The 20,455-nt window shown below is 43.8% G+C and overlaps 1 protein-coding gene and 1 long non-coding RNA gene across 3 annotated transcripts in view; one reads left to right on the top strand and one right to left on the bottom strand.

The window, feature by feature from the left end:
* Positions 1–360: 360 nt before the first annotated feature.
* LHX1 (LIM homeobox 1) lies at positions 361–17,492 on the bottom strand. Of its 2 annotated transcripts, none has more exons than XM_073315140.2 (5): positions 16,265–17,492; positions 12,552–12,778; positions 10,670–10,947; positions 7,122–7,287; positions 361–4,929 (listed from the first exon to the last, which is right to left on the bottom strand). In XM_073315140.2, exons 1-5 carry the CDS (start codon positions 16,432–16,434, stop codon positions 4,550–4,552), a joined length of 1,221 nt encoding a protein of 406 aa, XP_073171241.1. In that variant the 5' UTR covers positions 16,435–17,492; the 3' UTR covers positions 361–4,549. The 2 variants fall into 2 exon arrangements, with proteins under 2 accessions (XP_073171241.1, XP_073171242.1); XM_073315141.2 differs by having other exon boundaries at positions 10,670–10,905.
* The window catches only part of LOC140899511 (uncharacterized), a 16,095-nt gene continuing 12,792 nt past the window's right edge, over positions 17,153–20,455 (top strand). Inside the window, exon 1 of the long non-coding RNA XR_012155357.1 lies at positions 17,153–17,883. This is a non-coding gene — a long non-coding RNA (uncharacterized LOC140899511). The remainder of the gene's footprint in view (positions 17,884–20,455) is intronic.

Here is a 20,455-nt window from a genome sequence, read left to right as displayed (position 1 = left end):
GTGTACAAGACTTTTCTAAACTGATTCCTCTTGTCCCTAGTACATTTAATTTCACCAGTGATGTAACCCTTTGATGACTTTGTCCTCTCTCAGTTTAACAGTTGTCTAGGTGAAGAAATGGGCATGCCTTGGCGAAGCTTAAATATATGTGAAGTCTTATACGTAGCTGTTTACAAGGCTGATAACTGAAAGGGAAACACCAGTTTCTTATAAATACCATTATTAAAGCAACTGAGGCCTAATTAAATAATTTCTGCTCAGGGAAAAATCCCAGAAAAGCCCAGGGGATTTTTGCTTGAGTAAGGATTGCAGTTTTGGACCCTTCGTTGAATGGTAAAAGTATGTAAATCACCAATCATATTCTTAAATTGTATTTATTTATAGATTTGTATCATGCGCCTATCACTCAGGATCTGGGCACACATACATATATTAAAATAATATACATAATTATCTACAAATCATAATTTAGGTACATCTTCACCTTAGGATACAGATCTTTACAAATCCCCCAACACTCCCTCAAGCATTGGCCTGAGTAAATAGATAATGGAAATTACTAACGAAGAAAGGAAGCTGCTACTGCCATCAATGGGAGTTTCCAGCAATGATAGTGAGGGAGAATAGGGTCCATAATTTGTGACTGAAGAGTTGTTATTTGAATGCTGGAGACACACACTAGTTTTAGGATCACTTTGATTAGTCGATAGAAACATCTTGTTCAATTAAAATTGGTTTACTATAAATAGTGCATTCCTTGTTTTCACACACTTTTTTCTAGTAAATAATACATTGCTGTGAAGCATTTGCACAAGTCCTTAGTCTTACGCATTCAAATGCTGAGCAATCCTTACACTGCCATAACATAAAGGCTACATACTGCTCTCGATCTGTGTGTCAAACGCCAATATGTCAGTGCAAGTTTGGTGTACAGATCTAGGCCTGGACACAGTCTTGCGTCATCCATCTGCCCTTTCTACGGCAAAGTAGTAGAAACACAGACACTCTCCTGGAAGGCCACCAGAACCAGTAATGGTTAAACAAGGAGAGATCAAAAGAGGATATTTTTTTAAAACAGGCCTGAAAGTCCATTGTGTGCATCTTCGCGCACATATGTGTGGTTATATATAACACATACACACACGCATATATAAAATATTCACACAAACACACGTACTCAGAGGGTCTTACCCTGAAAACCCTTACTCAGGAGTACTGCCCCTCAATAGAACTGCACATGTAAGCAAGGGCTTGCATAGGGTCCAATATCCCAGCGATTTCAATAGGAGTTTTGACTGTGCAAACAACACAGGATTAGGCCCTTCCTAAGTATCTACCTTGTTAATCAGAGTCCAGAACTCTAGAGCTGAGCACTCTGGCTCCGATCCAACAAAGCGCTTAAGGTGTGTGCTTAACTTTATGCCTGGGACTACTCAAGTGCTTAAAATTAAGCATGTGCTAAAGTGCTTTGATGGATCAGAGCCAGAGTTCTCACAGCCTTGTGGATAGTGCCCGTAGTCAGGCAAAACTTATGCCACTCGAATCAGCAGCTTTGTCTGAAATAAGGACTGCAGGATTGGGTCCTGTAAACTCAGGCTTTCCTCTCGCCCAGTATGACCTAAATCTGAGTTACATCACATTTCTACCTGTGTGCTACATAAAAAAAAAAAAAAATACTTAATACACTGGACAAGTAACTCACTCCAAGAAAGAAAGAGGGGGGAGGGGGGAAAAACCACTTGGGACAAATTCTACAGATTATGCCTGATTGGTGAAATTCTTCATGTAAAATAACTGACACAACAAGAAAACAGCAGTGTAGACCAGTCCCCTAATAGCAAATGGTAGTAGATATAAAGAGCATCAGTCCAGTTAAATCAAAATATGTAACGAGCAGATCTCCCGTGATTTCATTATATAAATGCAAAATGGACCAAAAAATCAGAAGCACCTGATATAAAAACAATAAAGCAGATAAAGAAATGAGTTACACACAGAGCCGATGAGCTTAAAAAGTCTCCCCTGCATTTAATGAAGCATGACTTAAAAAAAAAGAATGCTAACAGATCCCTTGCAGATCGTTTATATTTATAAGACATTCTGTGTTTAAATTGAAGTATTGCTTAAACTAAATGCCCCCTCTGCTATAAGTCTATAAGCCTAGGTGTTCATCAACAAAATGTGAAACCACCAATAAAAAATTACATACCATGCAATTTTAAAGCTTTCTGATTTTTCCCCTCACCACAAAGAGATAAATAATCAAGACTACAGAACTGGCGATACAGGAGTCTGTAGGTAAGAGCAAAATTTCTGGGCCTACTTAAAACAAAAGAAAGAAACAGCCAAACTCAGGAATGGAGAATATATATAATTCCACTCCCGTCTCCCTACTAAATGAGCACTTGGACAGCATTTTAACTATGTGGCTTATCAAGCCTAGACCCAACCTTGTACTCCTTATTCAGCCATCAATAGTATTTTTGCCTCAGTAAGGACTGTAGACTGAGACAATGTAATAATTTACAACTGAAATATTATATCTGTAACTTTTCAAAATTTTAGGGGCAATATGTATTCAGTGCAACTTCTAACATACCAAATGCTATAAAACAATGAACTTTATATCAGCTCTGAAAAGGGGATTAAAATTATTGTCATTTTTTGCTGTACATTCAGTTTATGTTATGTTTCAGACCACCAAATTAGAAAGCAGGATTTCCTATGGAAAATAAATTGAGCTAAAAATGGACCAACCCTACACCATATATTTACAGGGTTTTGACATATTCACAATACAGTTTTGTATATGCATAAAAATGAACATTTTGGACACGTTTTGTATCTTACCATAGACCTAGAATGAACTAATATGTTAAACAATTTGATACGTTTCCAATTCTGTAATTTAATTAAAAGATGAACATATTTTTGCACTGTATCAATTGAGGTGCAAAGAGAGGATGAAACTACAGATAACAACATCTATTTTCATTGGCAACAGGATTTAGACTTCTACCAAAGCAAAATAGATATATATATAAAACGAGTATAGTGGATGTATCTTTTCAGGGCTATTATACTCAGAGGACCCATTTAAAATTATTTAAAACATCAAATGAAACACAAGTTATCTAAACATCAGATTTTCTAATTTTATTAAAAACTCACAAATTTTATCCAACATGTTTTCTTTCATACAGTGAATGGTCTAATATGCACTGGAGGTCACACAAGCTTAGGTTTATTAGAACAATAAAAGACATATGAGAAATTTAATATATAAAGAAAAAAGCAGCAGCTGTTGACTGCATATTTGACCATAAAATTTAAATATTTTGGACTTTTCTTTTAAAGACACAAAAATAAAACCTGTGTGGGTCTATATAAGTCATATTAACAATTCCATGAATGTTCAACAGGACTAAAAATTAGCAAAGATGTTTGTTTGTTTAACCTTGTAACACTTTAAATAAAAAACAAAAAACACTTGCTCAGGTTGCTGGTGCAAAGCACCTTACAGTATTTGTGCTATATAATTACTTTATTTGGCAACTGTCTGGTTTTCATGTGTTTTTTTTTTCCTTCTTCTTCTTCTTTGCCTTCTGTAAACAACACCTTTTACAACAAGCACAGTGAACCACAAGCCCTGCAATCTGTCATATAACATCTACAGAAAAGAAAGTGATATATTTTGGTTGGTTGCTCAAAATATTTTGCTTTTGAACAAGAGGTTCTAAAACAGGATTTATTAGTAAAACATTGAACTCCTGAATTTAACATTCTACGTAAACAGTTGACTGTTTTTAGGTCGGTAGAGTCTTTTGTTTAGGTTTTTTTGTGAAGGTAGAATACTTTTTTTATTTGTTTGTTTCAAGTCATTTTTAGTTAGAGGTCTGGTTGGCGACCTTTGTTATTATGAGGATTTTTTTGTGTGTGTAGCTTTGTGAAGGTAGAAGAGTTGATGCTGAGGGCTTTACATTTAGTATTTGTTATTTTGGCAAAATAATTAAAAAACAAAAAGTCCCACCTGATAGTCAGCAGGCTCATGTTTCTGAAGCTAAAAAGAGTTTGTTGTTGTTGAACTTTCTGAGAGACAAAATTAACAAACAAATTCATAATGCCAGAACCATCCTTAACCAGGAATACTAGCGCTCTTCACACTTCCCCCCTCCCTTTCTTTGACCTTTCTTTTGTTCTTTTTGTTTTTTAAACGAAAAGCTCCTAAGGATTGTGGCTCTTAGGGTGACATCCAACAGGGTATTCAACCTATGCCATCCTATAGCAGGGCAGCACTTTACTGTACAGCTTCACCAGTGTCTTTTCAATGGTACCAAAAAATGTCGCTTTTTTGTTTGTTTGTTACAACCATATTATGAAGATTGTCCCGGTCTATAGCAAAGCTTGCCTTGGAGTAATTTGGATTCAGTTCATTCCCAAAGTAAAATTGTCTTAGGGCAAGAGAGATGTTATATTTATTCATTTCTGTACACCATAACATAAGCAGACTAGAAGATCATCACTTACTTAGACCCAGTTTGTTTTAAAGCTACCACACAGCGGCTTCATTCATTTCTGGTGGATGTGACAAGTGATTGCCATAATTAGCACCACCGTTGACGGATATTGAAGAAAACGGAGGACTTGGACCAAAAACTTCTGCAGACATGGAGTGCAAAGAACCTGGAAGGTTGGGCTCAGGGCTGGGTGAGTCTCCAGGTGGGTGCGACATTATGTCAGTGAAGCGCTGAGCCTCACTAGAAGGGTGGTGTCCGGGTAATGGGTGATCCAGTCCACCCAGAGGAGTTCCTGATGGCCCAGAAGAGGGCACAAAGGGGAGATCGACTGGTGTCTGAGCTTGAGATGAAGGGGGTCCTTGTGGGAAGAAATCATAATTGCTTCCAGGGCCATAATACTCGCTCTGATAATCTACCAGAGAGAGAGAGAGAGAGAGAGAGGGAGAATAATGCAAAGGAACCAAGTGTAAAACAATAAAAGAACTAGATAGCCTAAAGGCAAACTAGGTGCCTTAACCTGGTCCAAAGCTAATTAAAATCAACAGGAGTCTTTCCATTGAGCTTGTTGGGCTTTGAATCAGGCCCTCAGTTAGGCACCTAAGCAAAGCCTAATGTCTCAGCACCCAGGTAGACAGCGAAATAAAGTAGCTTGGCGCCCAGTAGCCCTTACTTCCCAGTTGAGCCCAATGGGGACTGGGGGCAGAACACTTTTGCCAATCTGGCCACTTCACTCAGGTGCCTAGAGAGGTGCTAAACACTTAGAAAAATCGGGCCCTGAATGTAGGTAGAATGTAGGTAGGAAGCCTCTCTCCTTCAGGGAGAGGCTGGCCTGTTAGTGTATTTCATTCCCCAGTGCCCAACTGGGCTAGCTGCTGTACCATCTTAAAACACGCAGAGTACCTCACTGCTCCAAAGAGCTCACAGTAAGTAAAAGAATTTTGGGGTTTTAGGGTGCACTGGTATTATGTACTTTGCCCAAGCAGGGATCTGCTTCATTTTTCAAATTTTGGCAAGTCTGCAAAGGAATTCCATCCTCCTTTCTCTAAAAAAGTCACCGTTTTGATAAAAACAAAGAAAAATAAATGCACTCAATTTAAAAGCCAATACTGCTTAGCTGATATGATATTCTGCATCCTGGTCCATTGGAAAGACTTGGTTCAAATTGTTTGAGCCGGAGGGACCCATCCCAGTTGATGGGGGCCCAAAGAACACATATAGCACCTTTCCTAAATGTCTGTCATTTGATCTACTGAAATGTCCCTCAGCCCTGTTCAGGATGGAGCTTTCACACCACCTCAAATTACTTTGGCCAAGGAATGCAGGGGAAACTTCACCGATTTAAATAAAGACAAAAAGGGAAAGGATGAGCAGTGAATGACTGTGAAATTAACCAGATGGCCGTTCTTTTAAAAGGCTTCTGAAAACAATACTGGCGGATTCTGTTGTTTTATGCCCGGTCCTTATTCTCACTTCAGGAAAATGCCACGGATCAAAGAGTTTATTTCTACACAGAGCCCAGCTGACTGCAGGATGGGACTACACAGGCTCTGGCTCACTACATTAGATTGCATTCTTCATTTTTGTGCCCTCGCCTTCCCTTCATTTCCCCCTCCCCCGGACTGGTTTTGCGAGGCTAAAGTGTTTGTTTATTTCTCTCACCGCCCTTTTGCGCACTAATTCCAGCTGGAGTGGAAATGGAAGGCTTTCTACACATTCTCTCGAAAGTAGCTAATTTATAATCATACAAATCTCAGGAAGAGCCACGGACCAGTCAAGGCAAGGAAGAGAGAGGTAGCCTTTCCCTTTCCCTCTTCAGAGCTTTATTTCCAGTGATTCATTAGTGGCAGCCAGAGGTTGATAATCAGTCCTGATTTCACAGCCAGTCCCCTCTTTTGTATTTACAGGGATCTGGGAAATAAGTCCTCCACCAACCAGAAATGTTAGACCTTCTATGCTTCCCCCTCCCCTTCTAACATGCAACACACTCAAATAAGCCCTCCCCCAAACTTTGCCAATAGATTTCAACTTGGCTCTAGAAAGCAGGGAGTCCATAAATATTCACAGAGTGCTCAATTATTTATGCAAGATTTCTGGAGATGAAAACAGGCCTGAAGGAGAGAAACCTCCCCTAAGAAGAATACCCAAAGCCCAGGCGGAGAGAAAATCCCCCCCCCCACTACTAAAAAACATCGAATGAGAGCAGGGGCCATTCTCAACTGAGGGGTGACATTTTCAGCAGCTTTCCTTCCTGTCTTTTTAAATTCTCTCCTTCAGGTTGTGTGTCCCTCCAGCGGGTTAGTGCTTCCCTGATGGGAGCTACCTATCTGCCCACATGTCCCACGTACTGAAATCCTCCCCCCTATGTGAAACGAAGAGAAAAAGCTTTTGCTTCTATGCTGCGCAGCTGCTGGGGGGTGAGGGGGGGGAAGCGTTCCCTGCCTGTCGCTGTTCCTGGGGGGTAGCTGGGTTTGTTGTTGGGGGGGGATCCCCCTTAGGAGAAATTTCTTCCCCTTCCAGCCCTGCCAGCTGTTGGGGCTGGGGCACTTGGTCTGACCTTTGTTTCTCTTCACCTGCGGCGCCTCTCTACCCGGCGCTCTCACCCACCTCCATAGAAAGAGAAGGGCCCGTTGGGGATGAGCTCCCCGGGCTCCAGCCGGTCCACCAGCGGCCTCATCCTGCGGGGGCTGCGGAAGAAGGCGTGCCGGCGGGCCCCCAGCGCGCTCAGCTGCTTCATGCGTCTCTCCTTGGAGCGCCGGTTCTGGAACCACACCTGGGAGCGGCAAAAGGAGACGGGAGAGATGAAAGAGCCGCCTGGGCCGGGCTGAGCTCCCCTTCCCCCAGGCAAGCGGGGCTGGCCACTCCGCCTCTCGAGCCACCCGGCACCTAGCCGCGTCCACACAGAGCCAGGGTCGTGTGTGCCCGCACCACAGCGGTACACGCGCCCCTGCACTGCCCTTCTTACAGCCTCTCTCCCCGCGGGCACACAGGCTGCCCTTCCTTAGACAGATGCAGCCCTGCATAAAACCCAGACACACCAAGGCAGAGGCGCAGATAGATATTTTACCCTCCCCTGCAGAACAGACCCCGGGACCGGCCCACTCAGTCCTTCACCAAGGGAAAGATTTTTATCCGGGGTTCAAACTCCCCCCGCCAGGAACTGTCCCTTTAGTCTATGAAAAGGGAGGCAGGATTTTGACTCCCTCTGGGCGGCTCAGCCCCCACTTTCCTAGGGTTAGTTGTGTGTTTGTTTGCTCTTTCTGCCCCCATTCCGCTCCGGTGTCAAGCCTGGCTCCATCCCGGGGTGCAACCGAATTAGGAGCCAGCACCTCTTTCCCCCCTAGGACCCTCCGCGGAGCCCCCGGGGCAGGAGAGGCGGCTGATGAATAGCAAAGTGCGTGAACCCATCTGGGCGCCGGTGACAGCCTGTATATCACTGGAGACAGGCTCCAGACAGCGACGGGTTTTTAGGGGCTTTCTGGCCCCCACCCCTGGGAAAGCCTCTCGTCTTTTCTGACTTGAATTTTCGACACCCAGAATACAATGAACTGACTCCCGCTTTGTAACAGCCCAGGCGAGAGGGGGAGTCCCAGAGCCGGCAACAGTGAGAGACGTGGCTTCAGCCCAAGGCCCGCGGCGCGGGGCCGGGTCAGCTGGGGGTGGGTTTTCATTCTCAAAATAAAGACAGGGCCGCCTAAAAAATGGCCTGGAAAGGCTAAACATAAATAAATAAATAAATAAATAAATGAAAACCTCTGGGAATCCCCGGGAGCAATTTCTCCAAGGGCTTCAGCAAGATTTAAAATAATAATAATAATAATAAATCTTTTGGCCTCGCAGACGGATTCTAAGAATGGGTTTTAAATAAAGAGGTGCGCTTTTCTTTTAAATAAAACCAAAACCAAGCCCTCAGCGCCTTAACTCCCGGGGTCACTAATTAACGCCCGCGGTCTCACATACTGGGCCGGCGAAACCCAGCTCAGGGCAAACAAAGACGGAGGTTACCGCTTCTTTTAAGGGAAAAACAGCGGATACTGGGGCTCAGTCCTGTCATCTGTATTCAGGCAAAACTCACTGAAGATCAGGTCGTCTGTTGTTCCAATTTTAACAACATGGCAAATATATTTCCCATGAACAATACAACTCAGTTTACACAAACCTCCCTCTGTACACACACAGACACACACTATATTTACACATACATACATCCAGCATTGAATGTATGTATGTACATTATTGTGTGTATGCATATGTAAAGTGTATATTGTGTGTATATGAATTCACATAATTATATATACACACACACATAATGTACACAGACACACCCTTTATTCATATCTATAAACAAGCTAATTAACATATACACGCACAGCTCTCTGTGTGTAGACACATATATATAGACACGTGTCTATATATATATCTCTAAACTGTCCTCAAATGTACAGTCAGTGTTGAATTGAACATTTCAAATCAGGCCCTTGGTTCTTTGCTTATAGCACTCCAGCTGCAGGTCAAGAATGATTGAGTTAATTCTTATTACCCTGACAAGATTACTCCTAATTATCCTCACACTGAGACTCTCCAATCTAACCTCGCCTTAATGGTCCTTTAACCCCCCATTACCCCCAGCGCTGCGGGTTTATAAACCTTTTAATAATTCCAGCGCATTGTCATTCTTATTTATCCATTAACCCCTCACATTTATGGTTATTAATTTCGATACCATTCGCAGCTTCTTTAGCACTTTCTGCAAGAAGCAGGGTTGCATGTTTTTGTTAAATAAAGCCCGGTGTTAGGAGTCAAATCTCTGCAGTTTTCACGCAGGCAAAACTTCCCTTGAGCGTTGCGGGAGTCTTGCTCGGGCGAAGGCTGCAGGGCTGATCCCCCGTAACGTGCACGGGTCACTGTAGGAACAGGACGGCTAGGAAAGGCCAGGACTATTTCTAGCAGCGATGGCAGTTCACATTTCTCTTCAGTTTGAGAGGGTCCGCCCAAAAGGTCACTCTAGAAATGGTAGGTTTGTTTAAAAAAAACAAAAAACAAAAAACCACAACTTGGAAAGAATAACGCTAAATATTCCTCGATCTGGTCATCTTGAAAACCAGCGGGTACCCTTAAATTTGGGCTGGATTATTTGCTCTGCTCGAGGCACGCTGTCAATATTACAATATATTCTGGACAACTCCCTTTCCTTCATTTCTTCCTGGCCGTTTCTCCCGGGCTTACAGTACGTTTTCCTTTCCCTCTTTTCTCTGTTTTCCTGCAGAAAGACTTCCTCTGGGTGCTTCCCCGTTTTCTACTTTTTGTATGCCTTCCCGGTACAAATACTGCTGGTCCTTTTTGGAACAAAGTCAAAGCTTTATACGTTTCCTGTATATGTAAGGAGCCAAAGGAAAGGTGGATACAAAATGCATGAAAGGTTTTAACCCTCTCAGGGATCTTTCAACCCAGCCCCACAGGAGGAAGTTCAATAAACACCAGGCTCTGACCACATAAAGCAGCTGTTTGTATACATTAGGATCAAAAACTTACATTGCAATTATATATATAAATGCCCAACTAGAACGCTGATTTCCCTTGTTTTTTCTTTCTTTTGTTTTGGAAACTGACCAGTATCCTAAACACACAAGCCTTTGCTTTCCCTTTATTACCATGGCTATGGGAGGGATAAATAGGTCTCCTGCAATTCTGTGCACAGAGTCGCTAGGGGCTAGATTCTCACACTAGATTTGCTCCAGAAGCGGCCCCGTTGATTTCAGCGGACGGAGTAAGGACTGCGCAGCGTGAGCGGGGGTCTGGGTATCTTGCCTCTCTGGAGGCTTTATTATAAAGCCAGGGGAGGCATTATTATAAGTCCCGACTCTTTAACTCGCTTGGCAAGTCAGTCCCTTCTCTCCCGCTTTCATTGAGATGGTGCGGAGCTGGAAAGTGCATCATTGAAAGTTTAACTTTGAAACCAGCCGAATTGTATTTTGGAGGTTTGTTTGGAGACCCTGGCATGGGGCCTGACTCAAAGTCAGCAGGAGCTTTTCAGTGGGCTTTGGATGGGGCGATTAACCGACTGGAAAACCCTCCTCCCAAACACAATGTTAGCAAGCGAGCTGTACACACAAACTGGCCCCAAGGTAGCTGAGGCTGGGACTGGATTTTGGTACCTGTATGACTCGCATGTTGAGCCCGGTTTCTTGGGCCAGCTGTTCCCTGATGTGCCTGGTGGGTTTGGGGGTAGCTGCGAAGGCTGCTTTCAGTGTCTCTAGTTGTTTGGCTTTGATTGTGGTGCGGGGACCCCTTCTCTTGGCCCCCAGGTTCTGATCATCATTCTCGTTGCTGCCAGCTTCCTTGTCTGACACGTTTGCACTCTCCGAGTCTTTCGCGTCGTCTTGGGAAGGATCTTGGGAATCCGGAGACAGACTGGGGTCACTGCCGGTAGTGGCTAGGCAAAAGGAAAAGGGGTGGTGGGGGGGAATCACACTCACATCGGCTGTGCTGAGCATTGCCTTCACCCTAGCCCCACACATCGCAGGCGCTCAGGCGTGTGGAGCTGAGACAGTTTCCCATGCACCTGGAAAACCTTCAGTACTTTCCCCCAGCTCCAGCCCCCTTTCCGCTCCCCCCGCCCTCCCCCCCACTCCCTACAGCTTGGGGAAGGGCATGGGTTTCTCTGATCTTTCCGAGGGCACTCGTTTTCACTGGAAACTTGAATATCATAACCCACTCCCCATAAAAATGAGCATGAATTTAAATGCAACATCCATAGATTTTGAAGGCCGGAAGAGATCACTATAATCAACTCATCTGACCTTGTCTAAGGCTTTTTTAAAAACCTACCTCGGTGTCAAAAATGCATTCACTGTATTTCAGAGCACTGGGTGCCGGTAGATTAAATAAAAATAAAATACATTTCAACTTTTAAATCTGACTTTCACCGCTGCAAATGTTTATCTAATTGATATTTAGTATTGATTTCGGCAAAGCAGCCCTCATATCTTGCAAGACTTCGCATCTCTTCCTCTGCCGTGATTCTACTTATAGGGACTCCAAATGCAACAGTTGCAAAATTCCAAGCGGTACAATATACCATGTATCAGATTGCAAGTGGGCACGGCAGTTGCTGGGCAATAACACTGCCTGAAATAGTTTGCCCTGCTCCTCACAGACTGCTCAAGAATCATTCCTGTAGGAGTCAAAATTCATGCTCTGAAAATATTGCCCAGTGGCATCAATCACCTTCTCCTTTTCTATTTAATCAGACCTGAAAGGGCGTGGGACACTAGCTTGGGAGACTGGTTATAAAGTCGGAATGTAAAGGGGCAGACTTCTCTCACCCAAGATCCCCCACTCAGAAGGCTCCCATGTTATTACAAACGGAAACGAAACCGACTATGTATAGTCTGAACAAATATTTGTGTTTATAATGCACTATCAGCCTGCACCCGACAGTCATTTCTGATGGCAAAAATGTACCGTTCAAAAATTAAACGTAAGTATACAATTAAAAACGGTAAATGACTACTGATCGTCTTCCCCTTGCAATGTGCCTATGTTGCATTTCAGAGCTGCACCCAAGTGACTGAGTTATCAACGCATCTGCAAATCAGGAAGGTTTCCAGCTCCCAATTTAGCTTCTATTATAAGATGGGAAAGTTGAGCTTGCTGAGGGGTGGCCCAAAATCTTTACTTGCCTATATATATATATATATATATATATATATATATATATATAAATATATAAATAACAAGGGAGAACAAGCAAGCAATTTTGTAGAACTTTCCTTACACAAAGAGGGATAAGAGAGAGGTCCCCTGGAGTCTTCAGGTTGATTAAAATACTATGGTGTGTATATGTGCACGCGCACGCGCGCGCACAGAGAGAGAGAGAGAGATCCAATGCCCACTGAAATCAATGGGAGCTCTCAGTGGGCTTTGGATCAGGCCCCAAGTGCCAGACATCCCTCTTTGCAGACCCAAGCTGTATTTTAGCCTTTGGCCAGGCAGCTGGGGGCCTGGCTGGAGAGTGACTGGCAGAGGACTCCTCACCTGAGTGCAGGCTGGTCTCTTTGGCAGTATGGCTGTTATTTAGGTAATCTTCTTTGCAGACAAACTTGTTCTCGTCGATAATATAGAGCTCCTCGCCGGTGGAGAGCTGTTTGTTACACATCATACAAGTAAAACAGTTCAAGTGGAACACTTTGCTCCTCGCCCTCCTGACCAAGTCACTGGGGGAGATCCCCTGGGAGCAGCCGGCACACTTGGTCCCAAAACACCTAGCAAGGGAGAAAGGGTGGAAGAACAAACACCAGGATCAGCGCGTCATATGGGTGACCCGCAAGAGTCTAGTACTAGCAGAATTTAAAAAATAAATACTGTACTAGCAGTATTTCGAAATTAATTTTTTTCTTTTTATTCGGGGGGAAAGGAAGTAGGAAATAGGGCCACATTTCGTTAAAGCTGCTAAACTTGTATAAGTGAATAACCCCAGCCCCCCCCCATTGCCTTCAACGAACATTTAAAAAAAGCATTTTTTCCTATAAAAGTGCAGTGTTGATCCATGCAGAAAAATTTCCTCCATTATATATATATATTGTATCTCGATCGTGAATTATGTGTTAAAAAGAAGTGATTTGGGAAGAGGATATATTGCTGGAAGATTAATTAAAACATTGGAGCTGGGTTGTGGAGAGTTTCCCCTTTAAACCTTGACACATTGATTAACGACGCTCTAATAAACATTAAGCAGAGTTTCTTATATATTATCAATTTGTCAAGGGCCTTGCATTGTGTGTGCGCGCCCTGGATGAAGGGGCTGGGTCTATAAAGACTGTAGGATTGCTTGGATCATTGGAAGGCCAGTGCTTGCATTTGATCGGTCACCACTTAAAAACTTCGGGGGAGGGAGGAGAAAGACACCCGGTTCATATATTTTAGCCTGGTTGTACAATATTAGCCTTTTGCAATACACCTGAACTCCTGGTGCAGATGAAAATATAATGCTTGTTTTAAAATAACCTATTTCCCTGTACTTGTAATAAATGTTGTTGTCATTTGCCCTACAGGCCTGTCTATGAACATTTATACACGTAGGACCATTTACATTATTTTAAAAGCAGGGGTCTATAAATCTTCCTCTAGGTTTTTAACTGAATAGAACACAGCCCCGAGAAATATTTGCTGCCCGTATCCTGTGGTTGGGATCTGCCGCACGGATCTGACAAATATTTGCACTTTACTCGGTTTGAGGACTTTAAACCATTTTTTAAAAGGAAGGCCGCCTTAGCTGAATATCCCTTGGCAATGCGGAAATGGCAGAGGGAAAAGGAGAATGCAAACGAGTATAAACCAGAGCCTTTGTGTTTCTGCATATTGAAATCAATAAATACAATTTAATTTCATAACACATAAGCAAGACAAGGAAGGAAATTTACTCCAGAGGTTTGTGTGAGAGCCAGGCACACGCTCTCCGCAAAGGGAGAGAGATCCGGCCTTTCCATTTCCATAGAGGGGACAATTTACAAGGGGGGAAAAGACCCCAAGGACAATTTAAAGAATTAGCAGATTTTTGCAAGAGAATCAAATTTTGCGGAGCGAGTCAATTTCCGTGGGCCGGGCTCTATCTCGCCAACAAGTCAGTGTGGACTGTCCCAGGCAAGACCCGGGAAGTTGAAACCCTGGTATTGCTTCTCTGCAGCGTGGCAGCTGGATCCACTATAATCACCTCGGTTTTGGGGGGTGCTCTCATCCCAGAGCCGTGGATGCTGGAGGGGGGTGGGGTGGGGAAGGGAGGTGGTTGTGAAGTGTTTTTCTGACAGGGATACAGGGTGGGATGTGGATTGGTACATCTGCTGCGTCGGGGGTGGGGTAAGAGGGGGATTTGTTTGTATACAGGCAGCTTCCTCTTGGAGAAACACGTTTATTATTCAAATCCAGTTATCACATATTGACTAAAAACCGCAGACAGCTTTAACGCGGCAGCCTCCACGCAGACTTCCCCCAGTTCTAGCTTTGCCCGAGAGCCTCAGATAGCAAATGTGTTATTTCCTATTGAATGATCAATTCTGAATACACAGGGGCTGCAAACAGGGGCACAAGGTTCTCCAGACAAACTTTTAAGGGACGGGGGGGGGGTGTGGTGGTGGATCTTTCTACTGTAGATCGCGTGGCTGTTAAAAAAAATCGTAATCGAGGCGGATACTGCATTCTTCCTGTAATATCGTTTAAGTAACGTCCTCACTGATAAGGAGGGCATCAAACTCTCAAAGCAGAGCGCTGCCTTTTCCTCTTATTATCAAAGTTAAATCCAGCCGAAGAGAGTGTGATTTGTTTTTAAAAAGTCTCTCAAATATACAAATAATTGCGCTTGTGATATTAGCTTTTCCTCAATATAATGCCCTTCAGTTGGCGGGGAAAAACGCGGGGAAGATTGTTGTCTCTTCCGTATTTTAGGGACTTTTTTTAAAGACTTGCACTTTGCCTGGCAGCAGCGAAAACTGCATTTTATCTGGGCCTTTCAACTCCCAGTGCTCCAAAGAACTCAATGGCAAACTCCCATTGATTTCCATAGGGCCAGGATTTCACCCCAAGACTGGCAACGTAGGGCAAGGAAGAGATCACGTACATGATCTTATTTTAAGGATAACGATGTACACCTCTGGCCAACGATCATTTTAATGCCCCTCGTAAGCCCCAGGGAAATATTGTTAAATACATGGGGGCTACGCCATTCTTAGATTTGTTTTAAAGATGGGGGAGGATGTTTCATTGGATAATCGTTCCTGTTGGGTCTAGGATCACAATACAATATAGCCTGGTGATTCTAACATTTGCAGATAGACTAAATAATATGAATTACCTCCCTTTCCCCCCAAATAAACAACAACAAATTCTCTGGGAAGTTGTAAAATGTTATGAAACTGCAGGGGGGCGGCGGGGGGGGCTAGATCTTCTAAACCCTATAATTCTCTCTGAAGTGTAACCGAGGGAGGTGAGCACCCGGCTTGCGGCAGAGAATCGTCCTTTGGTGGCTGATTTAACCCAGACCAGACTCTGCACCCACTGGGCTGGCATTACACGCTAGAGACTGGGGTGTTTTTTTTTCCCAGAGGAAGAAGCCAGTTCTAGTCCCTCTCAGTCTCACCAGCCCCCGCCTTTGAAATGGGCACAGAAAGAGACGGCCCAAAAGAAACCTCAGAACCTGGATCGTTTCTCTTACTTATATTTTCTGGGGGAGGAGAGGGGGACCGGGGGTAGATACAAGGCGGGGGGGCGGGGGTGTCTCTCAGGAATCAGGCCTTTTAAGGCGCACCCAAGAAGTCACTAGTTCAAAGCGAACTTTGGAACGGAAGTTTTTTTCCCTGCTCTGCGCCCAGGGGCCCGGCCCTTGACGGACACACGCCAACGATCCGCGATAACCTCCCCGCTCCCCGGGGCGCTGGACAGCCGAAGAGGTGACCCCAGCCGCCTTTCTCTCCTCCTCTCCCTCGGACATTTCCCCTTTGCCAAGGCAAACTCATGCCCGCCCTCTCCGGGTAACACTGCAACAAACCCAAAGGCCCTCCCTCCTTTTGCACCCTTCCCACGACATCACCTTGAGCAAGAGAGCTGAAGGATATTTGTGTGTGCGCGCTGGGGAGAGGCCCAGGACGGGGAATACAAAAATAATAAAAATAATAAAAAAGCATCGCTCCTATTAAAAAAAATGGGTTAAAAAGGAGAATTGTGAGCCACGGCTTCCGGCGGGGGAGTCCGGTACTTACCGAAAGAAGTCGTTTTTGCAGTAAAGCTTGCCTTCTCTGGAAAAGCATTTCTCTGTCAAATTGCATTTACATTCACAGCACTGAACACACTTCACATGCCAAGCCCTGTCCAGTACATTCAACAAAAACCGGTCCAAGATGGGCCGTTTGCAGCCGGCACAGTGCACCATTGTCTTTGGTTATTTTGAGAGTGGGGGGGGTTGGCTCCCAGATGTCAAGCAAAAAAAAAAAAAAAAATTAAAAAAAGAAGAGATTACACCAGCGTCGGTTTTTGTGTGTGTTTTAAAAGCCTTGCAGGAGAAAAGGGGGGAAACAAAAGGGGGAAAGGGAGGGAGAAAATCTTCTTTCAAATGTCCTAGCAGGGATACACAAATCCCCAAAGAAAAGAAACAAAAACAAAAACACCGACAGCCCAGCTTTTCAATACAACAGCAGAATCCCGGCCAATAAAATAATAATTATTAATAATAAAAAACCAACAATAACACAGATCAACGCGCATCAAAATAATAATAATAATAATTAATAATTAAAAAACAAATGCGATGAGTTTTCTCAGGTCTGAGGTAGAGCAGTCAGGAGTCAAAGTGCATCTGCTTTTCCCAACGAGAAATCAAAAGGAAGGAACAAAAAAATAAAATAATCAAAAGGAGCTTTGGATCCTAACCTAGTCTCATTGCCCTAATCTGTCATGGATGCCGCCCCGGAGAGGGAGGGAGGGGGGAGATGCTTGTTGTTATATAGACAGATATATTTTCATACTATAAATCAGCCAGATGTATCTCCTCTCGCTGGATGTGGCTACAGTCTTCTTGACACAAGTTCAAACGCCCCCTTGTATATTTCAGCAAGACAGGTTTACCTACCCCTGTTTATTTGTCTAGTCCACTAGTCAAAACTCCTAGCCTTGTCCATGCAGAGACAACAGTGCATTGCATGCTTTTTGTTGTGGTGGCGGTGGTGGGTTAGTTTTGTTGTTGTTGGCTTTTTGTTTGTTTGGCTTTTGGTTTTTTGTTTGTTTGTTTTTTTGTTTTGTTTTGCTCTCTTGACAGTCTTCTGCGCGGCGCTCGGCGAGGTGTTCCAACCGGCGGGCGAAGAGGCGGGTCTGCAGGGCCGGAGGCTCTGGTTAAGAAAAAGAAAGGTCTTTGAAGAGGCGAGCCTCCCTCTCCCGGCTGGCGTGTGCGTGTCGCTCTCTGCGCGGCTCCGATCCCCGCTCCAGGCAGCTTCTCGCTGGACTGCATGTTCCCGGCAGCCTAGGAGCCAGAGCCTTATGCACCGATCTCCCACGTCACGGCCGCGGCCAGCCAATCGCCGTCCCGCTGCCCTCCTCCCACCTCAGCAACCCATTAAGCATCCTTCCCAAGCTGGGATGGTACAGTGAGACCCATTTATAGAGAATAAGAGGAAGCGACCCATTGTCAAAATTGTTAGGTAAGGCCACATTTTCTTTTCTTTTTTTTTTTTTCTTTTCTTTTCAATGATTATTTGGTAAGGCACCTGAAGTGCACTTTGGGGGAAGAGATGGCTAAGGAACAGGAGTGGCTGTAGTGGTTTATGAGCGATAGCTCACAAGGTGTGCCCAGCAGAGAGACACACAGAGAGAGTGATAAAACTGACTGGTAGGTAATATATATTTTTTTCTAGCTCAAGAGGTGAACTGTGCCTGTATAAATATAATTTAAATATTGGGGTCTTGTTATGGTTGTTGTTGAGCAGGGCATCTTTATGGATAGGAGGTTACAGCCAAGTGTCCTGATTTAATGTAATGACCTTTGCTAATAATTTTACTGACTCAAAGAAGGACAAATTAGTAATCTTTACAAGACATGCAAAGAGAAGAAAGTTTAGGGGCTAATAAATGGAAGACAGTTTTCAGGAAAGCAAGGTTGAGTTTTTACACAGCAGACGGTAATTGCCTTTGAGTAAACACAGTTTAGAACATTTTGCTTTATTTATGACCAGAAAAAACCCCCCCGAAGACCCATCTTTTGGGAAAGGAAAAAGAAAAGTGTGAAAACTCTCCTGCTGTCTGAGCCACATCATATTGTTTATTGGCTTTATGGAACACTCCATTCTGCTAGAGAAAAGGATATTTTGTATGAACTTTTGGGTGGACAAGAACTAAGGTGCCCCTTAATTTATAGACAGAGCTTTATGAGTTTTCAGAAGGCTTAAACCTGGACAGAGAACTCATATACCTTAGATCCGATATAAACTAATATTTTCCCGGTTTTCAACAGAGTATATGTATTTATTCATGTTCTTTAATATTCATGTTGGGATATTTTTAAAAAAATCAACTACTCCGAAATGATTAATTTCCAGCATTTGTAATATAAAATTGGAATCAAATGATAAACGCAGTTTATTTAATGAACCTCTTTGCAAATAAAAATTAATTCGATGTTATCTTAAAGGGATTTGGCTAATGACTGATCAGTTAGGAAAATATTTGGTTTCTCTTTGGGTTTTGCATTTACGTTTGTCTTGTGAGATAATATTGTATGGGGATAATGTAAATATATGACAACTGCGTCAGAAATGGCCTTTATTTGGAAATTGATGTGTAAAGTCTTGAGAAAGGTTTACCATGCAGTTGATGAAGTTTGAACTTGTTGATGATTGAAAAACTGTCCCCCTAGAAGAAAAAAAAATTCTTCCAATATAAATTTTATTATAATGTATCCTGCTCGGATTCCCAAATACATTTCTGTAACAAAGTCTCCTCCCCTTCTTAATTCTTTTCTTGCTAACTAGCGGTTTTGACTGAATGTTAATTAGCAAAGAAAGGCGATCCCTTTATTTTTTTTTAAACGTTAACGGTTTAAAGGCTGGAGAAAACCATTTAAACCAAACCTCGCTGTGTTTTTCTTGAAAATAATTCTAATAGTCCATCATTCCGTTTAGGGAAGTTTTAAAAATATGGGCTATTTGCAGGAAGGCAATTTGTGGTAAAACGCATCCGAAGAGAACACTCCAACTTTAACTTCGGATTGAGTTGTAGATCAGAACTCGGATTCATCCCCTGCTAGCTCAGCGGCTGTCCCTTCGAATCAAAGTGGACTAAAAGCGGGGCTAAAGACTTCCCTTTCGCGAAACTACGTTACGGTTTCGTCATATTCCTAACTCGCCTCACTTCAGTTTAGTTCATATCAATTTTTCCCTCATCATTAAAAACATCAACCCCAATTCTGCTCATCCTGTCGCCCAGCAGCGAATTCCATCCACTCTGTTCCCCTCCGGATGGCTGAAGCCTATTGGACGTTCACACCGAGAAGCAAACAGTTGGGATAACGTTCTGGTTTAAGCTACACAGACCGAATAAAGCCTGAGGGGGAAACCACTGGAGACGAAGTGGTTATATATAGGTATATAAGGGGCGGCTCTCAAACAGATCCAGGCGGGCACAAAGCCCCTTTTCGATACCGATCTCCTGTCTTTATTTGTTTGTTTAAACCCCGGCAGCTGCTCCATTTCTCAGCTCCGGCTGCAGCCCAAGGACCCAGCGCTTGGACTGCAAACTGAAGACCTCTCCACCCCACTCCAACTCCTCCTCCTTTGCCAGCGTTGTGGGAACTGGAGCTTTAAAGCCGGGCACGGCTCAGTTGGCCTGACACACACAGAAACACACACCCGTGTCTGCCGGATGGGACCCAAAGCGCCCGGGCTCTCTCTCCCAGCCGCCCTCCCTGAGCTTGCTGGTTTCCATCCTCTCCGAGTTTATTGGTAAAACGTTAAACCCTGGAATCAATACATCCATCCACAAAGCCCCCGCCGCTCCCTTTCCACATCCTCAACCCCCTTTTCGCCCTGCATATGGGCTTCTTCTCATGTAAAACAGAGGGAAGGGATGTCTGGGATGGCCATGGTCCTATAGACCCTATAAGGCGACAGCTGTACTCAGCTATCAAGGGACCTCTTCCCTTTGACTGCCGGCCCCCAAGTGACATGTGTTGGTCAGGGATGAATAAGAGAGAGAAGATGAGCATCTTATGCACATCATCTTTCCATGGTGCGCGTGTTTTTTAAGGCGTTAGCAAAAGCATCTGGTGAGAAATAGAGAGAGATTATACGTGTATATAAACACACAGCGGTGGTTGTAGATTATAGGCGTATATATACACACAGCGGTGGTAGAAACCCCGCCTCCGAAGAGTTTGTCAGGGGAAAGGTACCCAGGGACCCTTGCTG

This window comes from Lepidochelys kempii, chromosome 17 (genome assembly GCF_965140285.1).
Source record: "Lepidochelys kempii isolate rLepKem1 chromosome 17, rLepKem1.hap1, whole genome shotgun sequence".
NCBI classification, from domain to species: Eukaryota; Metazoa; Chordata; order Testudines; family Cheloniidae; genus Lepidochelys; species Lepidochelys kempii.
Note: the sequence above shows the minus strand (reverse complement) of the source record. Positions and strands in the feature narration are given on the sequence as shown.